This window comes from Anabrus simplex, chromosome 2, assembly GCF_040414725.1.
Source record: "Anabrus simplex isolate iqAnaSimp1 chromosome 2, ASM4041472v1, whole genome shotgun sequence".
NCBI lineage: Eukaryota > Metazoa > Arthropoda > Insecta > Orthoptera > Tettigoniidae > Anabrus > Anabrus simplex.
The window spans coordinates 587,893,569-587,906,162 of NC_090266.1; the positions used below are offsets into that span (position 1 = coordinate 587,893,569).

At 37.5% G+C, this 12,594-nt stretch overlaps 1 protein-coding gene across 1 annotated transcript in view; it reads right to left on the reverse strand.

The window, feature by feature from the left end:
• Nucleotides 1-1,163: 1,163 nt before the first annotated feature.
• Nucleotides 1,164-12,594, reverse strand: part of LOC136864237 (transmembrane protein 115) — an 83,023-nt gene continuing 71,592 nt past the window's right edge. Inside the window, exon 3 of the mRNA XM_067140972.2 lies at nucleotides 1,164-6,097. Within this exon, the coding sequence (XP_066997073.2) occupies nucleotides 5,878-6,097 (220 nt within the window). The 3' untranslated portion in view covers nucleotides 1,164-5,877. The remainder of the gene's footprint in view (nucleotides 6,098-12,594) is intronic.

Here is a 12,594-nt window from a genome sequence, read left to right on the forward strand (position 1 = left end):
AAGATATTCCACTTACCTGTTGTAACGTCAGTAATATCTTTAGATTTTTTAGATGGAAGTACCCTCATACAAATAATTCAATTTTTTAAATTATTTCACCCCCTTTAAGTGGATTTTCTGAACACAAAAGAATCTGTGTTTCTTTATTTTTAAAGGAGATTCCAAATACCAATTTTCACTTCTGCAACTTCTTTAGTTTTTGAGATATAAGCATCCTCATACAAAGAATTCAACTAATTTTTCAATTCCTTTGCCCCTTTTAAGTGGATTTCCCGAGAAAAAGAAATAAGTATTTCTTTATTTTTAAAGAAGACTCCAAATACGTACCAATTTTCACATCTGTAACATCTTCAGTTTTTGAGATATCACTATTCTAATAAAAAATTCAACCCCCTTTTCAGTCCTTTTTACCCCCCACCCTTATGTGGTTTCTTCCGAAAAGAAAAAAATACATGTTTCTTTATTTTTAAAAGATTAAAAATACCAATTTTCACAACTTTAACATGTTAAGTTTTTGAGATAATCTGTAGATATGCCCATTTTAAAAATTCACCCCGTTTTTTCACTTTCTCTTAAGTGGATTTTCCAAAAACAAATTATCTATGTTTCTTTACTTTTACAGGAGATTCCAAGTACCAGTTTTCAACTCTGTAACATGTTAAGTGTCTGAGATATATTGTCGGCCTGGATATATTTTTTTCAAATTCCACCTCGTTTGTCACTTCTGTTCACCCCCTATTCATTGGAATTTTCAAAAACAAAAAAATGCATGTTTATTTATTTTTAAAGGAGATTCCAAGTACCAATTTTCATGTCTGTAACATCTTCAATTTTTGAGATATGAGTATCCTCATAAAAGGTATACAACCAATTTTCCCCCTTTTTTCACCCCCCTTCATGGGATTTTGCAAAAACAAAAACATGTGTTTCTTTATTTTTAAAGGAGATTCCAAATACCAATTGTTACATCTGTAAACTTTAAAGTTTTTGAGATATAGATATCCTCATTTAAAAATTCACCCCCTTTTCACTCCCTTATCGAAGGAATACCCGAAAATCCTTCCTTAGTGAGCACCTACACCCTAATATAAATATGTCCTCAAAATTTCATTTCTCTATGTCCAGCAGTTTTGGCTCGGCGATGATGAATCCGTCAGTCAGTCAGTCAGTCAGTCAGTCAGTCAGTCAGTCAGTCAGTCAGTCAGTCAGTCAGTCAGTCAGTCAGTCAGTCAGTCAGTCAGTCAGTCAGGACATGTTATTTTATATATATAGATTTAGTTTTATCACTTTTTATTCACTGGAAAGCTTATGGTCCTGAAAGGCATAAACTGCACAGAAGAAAGCACGAGCTACTATTGGCTTTGGTAGCGTTGCTTACATTAATGTTGGAAGAACATTTGCAGGCTGATGTTCTGCATAAGCTAAAATGAATAATAATGCAAATTACAATGCTGGTGCAGAAAATGTAAAAGATTCAACCAGCTCACCTCAAGCAAACGAGAAACCAAAGCTTGTAAGATTTGTGATCAACCAGAGAAAAAGGCTCTTCCCAGCTTGGCTAATGTGACAAACGAAGTACAGTACTGTAACAGTGAATATTCATAATGTTGTTCTATGCTCTTGATAGGATTGCCTCTCTTCTTCTATATAACTGTCAAAACGAGACAAAATATACCACTTGATTAAACCTCCTGATATATTTAAAATAGAGTTTTGCTGATAGCATTCATGATGGCACTAGATGTGATAGTCTTGAGTTGATGTCATGTTATTAACATAGATCCTCCATGAAACAGCCCATATTTATAATTTTGCTTGTATGGCATGAACATGAGACAAATATGCCTATCTGAAATAAGTATTTTCCATGATACAATGTTCCGTTGGAAAACAGAAATATGTTGACAAAATTATTTCTGGTATCTTAATGTTTTCTCACCATCATTCTAATCCTTATTTTATGATAAAAATTCCCACAAAAGGAGAACGTGTGGTGGTGGTATTTTATTTTTCCAACCTTTTTTCAGTACTTCAAAGAGATCTAGATCTGTATTTCTAGATCACCGATTAGAAGTAATTTTCCAGTCAAAGATGATGTGCAGGCACATCAAACAAAATAAACCTGTTAAAAATAAATATTAAAACATACATGTGTCTGCATTGCCTCAATGGAAAATCTATCCATTTTCGAGATATGACAAAGGATTCACCATTATGGCTATTTTAAGAATAACTAAAACACAGAAGACAAAATCTTGGAAACAGCAATTGTTTAATTCAGGTAAGCTGAAGGAAATTGACCACAATTACTTTCAGTAAGAATGAATATGGAGAAAAAGGAACCTCAAACAATTTCTGCCACATTAAGAAGGCAATGGTAATCTTATAGGTGAGAGTGATAGGGGGGTACTATACAGGGACAGAGGGGTCAAATCTGAGGTGGTCAGAGATACACAGGGCAGGGATTATAAAAGAGGAAATGTACGATGTAAATGATGGAAAATCAAAATACTGACATAAGCTGAGTGTACAATTGTCCATCAACCAGCATACACAGCTATGAAAACTGGTAACACTGAGATGCTATATGTCACAGAAACAGAGAATACCACTATTGTGTAGGCAGTGAATAATATATATACTGATCAGCCAGAACATTATGACCACCTGTCTACTATCGATATAAACCCGTCCAGGCAATAGCAGCACCACCTAACGAGGAATGACAGCTAGTGAGACACACACATGGTGCATGCAGTATCAGTGAGCATGCTGTCTGTGTGTAGAATGGGGAAGGCCTACGGTCTATCTGAGTTTGACTGAGGGCAGACAGTGATCGCCCAGAGGCTCGGCACAAGCATTTCGTAAACTGCACGACTTGTCAGGTGTCTGAGGAGTGCTGTTGCGAGTGTCTTCAACAAGTGACAAAACAAAGGTGAAACCATGTCCAAACGTCGAGAGGTTGGGCGGCCACCCCTCATTACAGATGTTGGAACTCTTAGGCTGGGTAGACTGGTAAAACAGGACAGGCGGCTAACGGTGGCAGAACTAACATCAGACTTTAATGCTGGGCAGAGTACAGTGTGTCTAAACAACCATGCACCGACAACTCCTAAGGATGAACTTTTGCAGCCGACGACCCATGTTGACGTAGTTGCAGAGCGCTGCATGGTCTGATGAATCCCGATACCTCCATCATGCCGATGGGAGGGTGTGAATCCGTTACCTTCCAGGGGAACAGCTCCTTACACTTGTGGAGTAAGCATTGTGGTGACCTTGAAAAGTATGCAGGGAAAGCGGATAAATCACGGAAAAACACCCAATTACGGAACTGTTTTGTGAAGCAGCCTTTTCCATAATTAGGTTCAATTGACAAGCACTCATCACAGAACATCCATCACAATTCTACACAATTAGTTTGTGTGGTTTATCTTCAAACATAGGATTTAGTTCATTTAAGACATATTCAGAAATAAATTTGCACTTTGACCCTCCGGTTTATAAAATCAGAAAATCTTTCAAATGGCTTGCTGTCATTCTTATAAAGAAATATCAATAGCAACTGTGACTGCTGAGAGATATCAGCTGTTTCGTCTACCATTATTGCAATGAAATCCGCTTCCATCATTTCCTGCATTATTGTTTCATGACAAACTTCTATCATACATTGCAATAGTTCATTTTGAACAGTTCTGGAGGTCCCTTTAAACACTTGATTCGATTCCATGTGTTCCTGTACTGAGTTATCTACACTTGTCACAAAATCTTCTAGTCCTAGGACACCACTAGGATTTTCAGAATCGCTGGTCTTGTCATGACCTTTCAATGCAAGCTCAAAATGCCCTGCAAAACTTGATACAATAGATAATTTTAGAAAGCACATATCTATTTCTTTCCATTTATTGATTGTTTCAATTCAATTCTTCATGATATGCACAACTTAGCTGTGTTGTTACATTTACACTGCCGATAGAACTGAGATTCAACATGTTATGTATGTGTTGTTTTATAAATTTGTACAGGTGGCCTAAAGCAGTCACTCCTGTTCTACTCCACCAATGAAAATTGCTATTACCAAAGAGCAGACAAGGGAAACAGGAAAGAACATTCCTTATCTCATAACCGCATATCCAATTGTTTTGATACACTGTCCTTTAAAATGTTCTATTATAAACATAGTTCTTACCAGCTTTTGCTTTCTGATTTGTAATTAACTCAAATGTTGGTCTTCCTAAGCATTTACCACTATTTTTTTTTTCTGGTTAGTATAGCACATCGCAGGCCATTTCTGAGTAGTGGTGAGAGTAGTGTCAGTCTGCCTTGGGCTATTTTTAGCCTCGAAAAGAGATTCTACTGTCAGCTGTAGTGCACGCTATGATAGTTTGCAACCTAATGTGATATGAAGATTCGCAGCACGCAGTTACAGTTACTACAGCCACGGGTGGCCTGATCAAAAACAGGAAAGACTGCGCTAATGAAAAATGTTTTACAGAATATTCATAATTTGTAATTATACCATGTATCATTATTTTAGTCAATAAAATTGTGAGTATGCTATAGCACAGTAGTACATTAGGACGGGCTTTCCCTATCGGTGACCTCCTCAGAGAACTTGTTGGAAGCCATATGGAGAGTAATATTGGTACCATTTTATCATCGCTGTGGGGTAGAATGTATTAAATGTCTTTTTATATGCAGGCTAACAGGCTAAAAGTACATCAGAATAAAATAACAATGTACTTCGATATAAATGGGACATGTTATTACATCTAATTCCTGGAACTGGAAGGAAGGAAGGAAGGAAGGAAGGAAGGAAGGAAGGAAGGAAGGAAGGAAGGAAGGAAGGAAGGAAGGAAGAGACAGCACTGAACACCAAAAGCCTAGATCCATTGTACATATTTGGGCTATACTCAGAGCAACCACAAAATATGTGCCTATAAAAATCTATCATGCAATGCTTTTTCCTGTCTTCATTCAACTGTATGGATATATACCGTATTTACGCGAATAATCCCCGCACCCTAACTTTAGGTAGCTTATTTTGAAAAAAAAAATGCCAACATTAAGGCAAATAAAACCCGCACCCCAATTTCGTGCCCCAAATTTTTTAAAAAATGTGCGGGTATTATTTGCGTAAATACGGGTATTTATGCGAATCCGTATTTACGCGAATAATCCCCACCACCGTATTTACGCGAATAATACCCACCACCAAATAATCCCGCACCCTAAATTTAGGAAGGCTGATTTTGAAAAAATAATGCCAACATTGACGCAAATAAAACCCGCGCCCCAATTTCGTGCCCAAATTTTAAAAAAAAATGTGCGGGTATTATTCGCGTAAATACGGTATATAAAGAACACATCAAGATTAAAACTTGGATGTGTATAGATAAGCATTATTTTCCAAGTATAGCACCAACCTTCATTACTATATGACTTCTGTACAAGGCCACCTGCATGCACTAGTCAATTGCTGATAATTTTCTTCCTTATCCTAACTCACAGCAAACAACGCAAACAATCATACATATATATTATACAAACAGCAAACAGTAATAATAATGTTATTGGTTTCAGGTCCCACTATTATACAGACAATTATTATTGCAAGAGTTTACAGTACCCCTGATAAAGTGGGGATCTTGAGATTGTAATATGACTAACAGAACATCTGTAGGCTACCCAATTGCCATTTCCAAGAGTGGTGTTTTCTTCCTTAATTCAAAACTATACCTAGAGATGTCACAATGACAATATCTTTGATAGTATAAAGTGTGAAAAAGTAGTACAAACTTGTTTACACAACATGAGCTATCTGAAGTATGGACTACTATCACTCTGTTTTAAACATGTAACCCTCACATTTTCCCACTATCATGTCTTTGCCAATCCAGTGTCAACTATACTCTCTTGTATTCCTGATGATGCAGTGGTGGCAGGTTTAGGTTCTACATCATCAGCTGGCATTGAAATTGTCACATTTTGAACTCCTGAAGTTTTGTTCTCCTCTTGCTCCCAAGATGGTGGTGGATTTGGTAAAGGTAAAGGCTCCACTTTACTCAGTCTTTCACTTAGTGCCTTCAAAGCAATTTGTCTGAAAAAAACAACAACAACATAACAGAGCAACATAGAAATGAAAATAATATTACATATCAGAACCTTATTTATGCAAGATAATTAAGATTAACTTTGAGGCAGATGAAAGTCCTGAAATAATAAAAGCCTTGCATGTTAGGCAGAAGTCCCATTAAATTATGTAGGTTAAATATGAAAAAGAGGGTGGTTTCTTTCTCTTTCAGATCAAAAAGCCTAACAAAATTCCTAAGTAAGCAAGTTTCAAAGGACATATGAATACCTAGAGAGAATGAGTATTTAACTTTCCTTCCCTACTAAATGGTCAGTGAACTCAATGATGTGAAATAAAACTGAGGAAATATTGTTCATCTTGAAAACTAGGAGAAACAAAACACTGTTCATTACTGTGCACTACAATATCCTATCATACTGACATAAACCAAAATAAAACAAATTAAACCAGCAAGCAAAAGTAAATGACAAAACAGATCCATCTATTGTGTCTCACAAGAGATGCGTGGATGAGGAATAATCATACTTTAGGAATCTTATTACCTAGAGAAATGATTAGAAAGAATGAAGATACAATTATGAAAACAAAATAGCACAGTGAAGATTACCAGTAATGAATGAACAAATTAATTAATTAATTCATTCATTCATTCACTCCCTTTTCAGGCCTCTCTGTAGGTCAACATTTTTGTGGTGCTGTTAGGTGTCTTGTCAGGATGTCATACACATGTTATAAGGGAATGAGATCAGCAGAATGGAACTAATTTAGGAACCTTATTCAAAAATTAGTTTTGGCAGACTTAAGAACCTAACAGTTATAATTTCAATCACATCTATCCTCTCAGCAGTCTTTGAAATAATTTTACACTCTCGCCTGATGGATTTCACAGCCCCTTTCTTGTCAGATGAACAAAAGTTTTATGGAGAGTAAATCATGCCTAACAAACTGATCTGTCTACACTCAATATGTTACCTCTGCCATCACCAACAAGATGCAACTGGATGTCATTTACATTAACCTAGCTAAATCATTTGACTCCATAAATCATAATCTGCTCATGTACAAACTATCCAACAAGTACAATATCCATGGCAATCTTTTAACTCTTATATAAACTATCTTCTCAATTGTCCACAGCGAGTCATTCTTCCTTGTTTCATCTCATCGATGAATGTCTCATCTGGCGTCCCGCAAGGAGGAATTCCTTCATTCCTGCTGTCTTCTCTCTTTATAGATAACCTCACAGATGAAATAATGAGCACTTGAGTTTCCATATTGCCATATGCAGATGATCGAAAAATTTTCAAAAACACAGTGAACTACAGTAGTTGTGACAGCATTCAAAATGCTTTGGACTTGTGTTATGACTGATTAACTAACTGGAAACTGAAAATTAAAAGCAAAAAATGTGTTAAAATGTCTATCTGCCTACACAAACCTTACCCACACGTATGAATTTAACAGCACACCAATGGAGACCTTGGAACAATTCATGGTTGCAAACCAAATTTCTCTTTTCGTATAGACTAAGTAAAATCACATGCCATGAGGTCTCTTGGACTTTTGTTCATATTTACTGAAATCTGCGACTTAAAAGCTCTTAAATTATACTTCTGTACTTAAGTTCTTCCTATCACAAATTTCTGCTGCCATGTTTGGTCATTAACTGCTCCCATAAATATCAATAAATTTAACCACATATCCTAATTTTTTTGTGTACATTGTAAAAGCCTGCAACCTCAAACTGAGTCAGTTTAGTACCAAACAAATTGAGTCATATTTCATATTTCAACATCCTGGACGTGAGTAGACACCTACAGGGGCCGATGACCTTAGATGTTAGGCCCTTTTAAATAACAAGCATCAAACATTTACAGCACACAGAGTCTCTTTCTTCATAGAATTGTTAATGGTGACATTAAATGCACATCTTTGTTACCTCATTCCCCGTCACATGTTCATCCAAGTAGGATCCGAAATAGACAACTATTACATGGTCCTCGTGTGCACCTAAACATTAAAGCAATGCTCCATATTCTACCGCCTTCCCACAACAGCAAATGCCCAACCTGAAACTGACATCTTCATTCCGTATCATCTCTTCAAAACCAAAGTGAAATGTATACTAAAGGAGTAAGCTTTGATTCTCTGTTGTCAACCTGGGCAGAATATTACTAGTGATATGGACACGATTATATCTTTTGTTTTTTGTTTTTTGCTGTGTTCCTTTCTTGTCATTTAATTTATGAAGTATGAATATAAAGTCTCCTCTATGTTAAATTTTGTTTGTTTTCTTACTGTTAATATTTTATATTGCTATACAGGCAGTATAAAATGGAGTAGTTGGTACCTGTATCTGATAAATAAATAAATTATAACACCGTTCTCAAGAGAGTTCAATTCTACAGTTAAGAGGCTAAATCTGAAGGTTAAATGATTGGATACAGGAAGGTGTGGTACTTGAAGAGACAGCATCACGAGAGATGGATTGACTATGTCAATATTTACCACACCATCACGTTGTGAAACAAGGTAGTACCACCCCAGTTCGCCCTGTGTTCTATGTGTCAGCATGTGAAAACAACCATAATAGCGTAACAGCTGCATGAAGACGCACCTAATCTTATAAAGCTGCTTCTTTCAGTACTGGCACTTGTCTGTCTGAAGAAAACTGGAGTAACAGCAGATTAGCCTCTCCAAAGGTGACCATATTTTTTCAGATTCTTGTGGATAGACAAGATATATCAACACTGTATAGATAAGAAATGTGTTTTTCCACCATTCAATACACAATTTATTTTAATAGATTAAACTAGTACCGGTTTCGGCTCTTTAACGGCCATCATCAGCTAGTACATGATTTGTTTTAGCCATTAGACAATTCACAAGTTGTTATTGTATTAGGCATCAAAATGTCTAATGGGGGATGGAAATGTATACAATAGCATATAATTAAAATATCAGTAGTCAGGGTAAAAAGTTACAAATTAGAACACGAGTATGTAAACCATATTAAAACACACAGGTCACAATATATAACATTTAAAAAGTTTCAACACATTAAAATGGTACGTATAGGTAGACACTTGTTAAAATTTTCAATTCATTCTACATAGATTCCATTCTTCTGTTCTCTGTGCAGTTCCTTTACTTCTAAGTTATGTTGATTTTAGCTGCGTAAGGTAATCTTCGAGAACATTCTGAAACTGGTGTACGTCTTATTGATATGGGCCTTTGTCATGAAGAAATTTTGTTGTGTTATATATCCCAACTTGTGATATACTATGGCAAGTTTCAATATAGCAAACAGCAGGTCTCGAGCTTGTATTTAGAAGTAGTTGGTGGCAACACCTCTCTCGTCTACGTTTGTTGTTGTAGTCTGTAAAGATAAGGTGATATAAGTATGCCGGTAGTGTGTGTATGAAGGAATGCCTAGTGTGTGTATGGAAAGAGTACTTACTATAGTTGTTGTGGAAGTCTTGTGCCGATGTGTTTGAAGGCTTGTTGTGTTCTACTGCGAGTGCGTCTGGGGCTCATATTAGCTGTGGAGGGGAATGTAGGTGGAGGGGAAGAAGGAGTGGCCGTAGGAGAAGTAGGGGCGGGGTCAGGCTTGTGATTCGTTGGTTTGTTAGAGCGTGTGTTTACTATTTTGAGGTAATCGTTCTTTAATGTCGGAATGGCTTTGTCAAAAATGATGCTGGTTTTTTCAGTAATATCGTTAATGTTATGATTGGGGTTGGCGTATTGGTCTAAAGAAATGTAGAAATCTTCGGTTATGTTGAGCAGGGGGCCCTTGGAGTTTATATTTAGTATCGTCATGTCGTTATTGATGTTTGTGAAACTATGCTTAGATTCTTATACATGTTGGCCTATTGACGAGAAATGGTTATGTTTTACTGCATTTATATGTTCATTGTAGCGGATGGTGAAGTTTCTGCCTGTACGTAATAATAATAATAATAATAATAATATATCAACACTGTCAAGCAATTTTTGGTATGGCATGTATTCCACACCTGCTTGGTGTTGTAATTAGGTATCATATAGAGACAATACTGACTGATTTTTTTTTAATTTTTTTTTTTTTTTGCTAGTGGCTTTACGTCGCACCGACACAGATAGGTCTTATGGCGACGATGGGATAGAAAAGGCCTAGGAGTTGGAAGGAAGCGTCCGTGGCCTTAATTAAGGTACAGCCCCAGCATTTCCTGGTGTGAAAATGGGAAACCAAGGAAAACCATCTTCAGGGCTGCTGACAGTGGGATTCAAACCCACTACCTCCCGGATGCAAGCTCACAGCCGCGCACCTCTAACTGCACGGCCAACTCACCCGGTATTGACCGATTTCATGGAGTAGGAGAATATAGCTATCCGCGCACCTCTAACTGCACGGCCAACTCACCCGGTATTGACCGATTTCATGGAGTAGGAGAATATAGCTATGATGGGATTGAGTGAGGTTATAATAATATTATTGGCTTTACGTCCCACTAACTACATATTTTACGGTTTTTGGACACGCCTGAGTGAGGTTAAGTGGAGAGGAAAAGAAAAGAAGAAGTTGAGGAAGGTGTACACTCACTCTCTCTCTCTCTACCAGAGTGGAGGACATAAGGCAAAGAATAGAGTGGGGATAGAAACCAACAAGATCTTAAATGAGTATTCAGATAAAGTGGACTACATAAGTGATAGAATAACCAAGATACAGTTAAGGATAGAGAATGGAGTAAAGGATTTCCCCCAGGTGCATGCACCCCAGACTGGATGCAAAGAAGGTGATATGAACAAATTCCTGGAGACACTATAGAAACAAAGTTTGTGGAAGTGACTGGCATGGCAGACTGTAATGCAATGGTGGGATGTGAAATAAATGGAATGGAAGAAGTAAATAGACCTTTTGGATATGAAAAGACGAATGAAAAGGGAGAGAAGTTGGTGGATTTTTGTGTGAGAAATTGGTTAAGTGTGCGCAATAGAGGTTCAGGAAGAAGAAGAATTGAAAGATTACAAGATCCGTATAGGGAAACAGAAGGACAAAGACAGTAGGCCTAATTAATTGATTATTTCTTGGTAGAAAGGGCAAATCGTTGACAGTTGTTGGATGTAACAGCCTTGCCAGAAGTAGGCATTGATGGAGACCATAAAGTACTGGTAACAGAAATGAAAGTAGGAAACATAGTGAATGTGAAAGAAATAAGAAAATAAAATTATGGAAACTTAACCGCCAAAACAGAATCATCTCACCTCATACCCGACCCTGCAGAGAAACAGGACAAGGGTTAGACAAACAAAAATCAACAAGATGGAAGTAAAATGGTTTATGGCGTGGATTACTGTAGTTACGTCATAGTTCATGAACCATGGGCAACGGCTGAGTGGCCTAGTGATTGGTCCTGAGAGTTGGGATACCAGTTGCTATGGAATGGGAGTGGGATTCTCAGACATATTCTGAGTCATAGCCCTCCTCATACTCAGGCGGCTAGGACTGTACTATCCACAGTGGTCCCTAACCCGTTACAGGGGAGAGCCTCATTGGGACTGTGTAAGTAAGGGTAGCATTCCGCTTCACAGAATCTTCACCGAGCATGCTCAGAATGCTTTAAGCAAGCCTCGGACCTATGGGGCTTATGGAAGAAAGATAGAAGAACTGGCTGAGTCAGCAAAAAGGATGCATGGATGTGTTAGTTGTTAAATGATACTCAGGTAAGGGGATATAATGAGGAAGAGATAGGAGATTATATAGTGTATTTACAAGTGTTAAAAAGGGAAGGGCACAGTGTTGGGTAGGACTGTTCACCAGGAATACTATCACACGTAAGACAGTTTCTGATAGGCACGTAAATGAGCAACAGATGTGGGTAGATTTGGCAGTTGGAGAAATTAGGACGAGATTTTACTCGGTGTATTCACCATGTGAGGGTGCAGATGAGGAAGAAGCTGACAAGTTTTATGAAGCATTGAGCAACATCGTAGTCAGGGTCAACAGCAAGGATAAGATAGTGCTAATGGGTGATTTCAATCCAAGAGTTGGTAAAGAACATCAGATGAAATCACTCCCACATGGTAAATGTTTACTTTTTTTTTTTTTTTTTTTTTAACAAGCTGCTTTACGTCGCACCGACAGAGATAGGTCTTATGGCGACGATGGGATAGGAAGGGGCTAGGAGTGGGAAGGAAATGGCTGTGGCCTTAACATCCCCAGCATTTGCCTGGTGTGAAAATGGGAAACCACGAAAAACCATCCTCAGGGCTGCCGACACTGGGGTTCGAACCCACTATCTCCCGATTACTGGATATTGGCCCCACTTAAGCGACTGCAGCTATCGAGCTCAGTAAATGTTTAATAAAAATAAAAAAACAGTTGTGAAGTCATTACATACCTGTCAACTTTCAAAAAGAGAAATTCAGAAGATCCTAAAGCGGAAATTTTTAACAATATGTGCATGCGTCGCGAAGTCTTGAGACATAGTGAAAAAGGACTAACAATACTAATACAAGTCAAA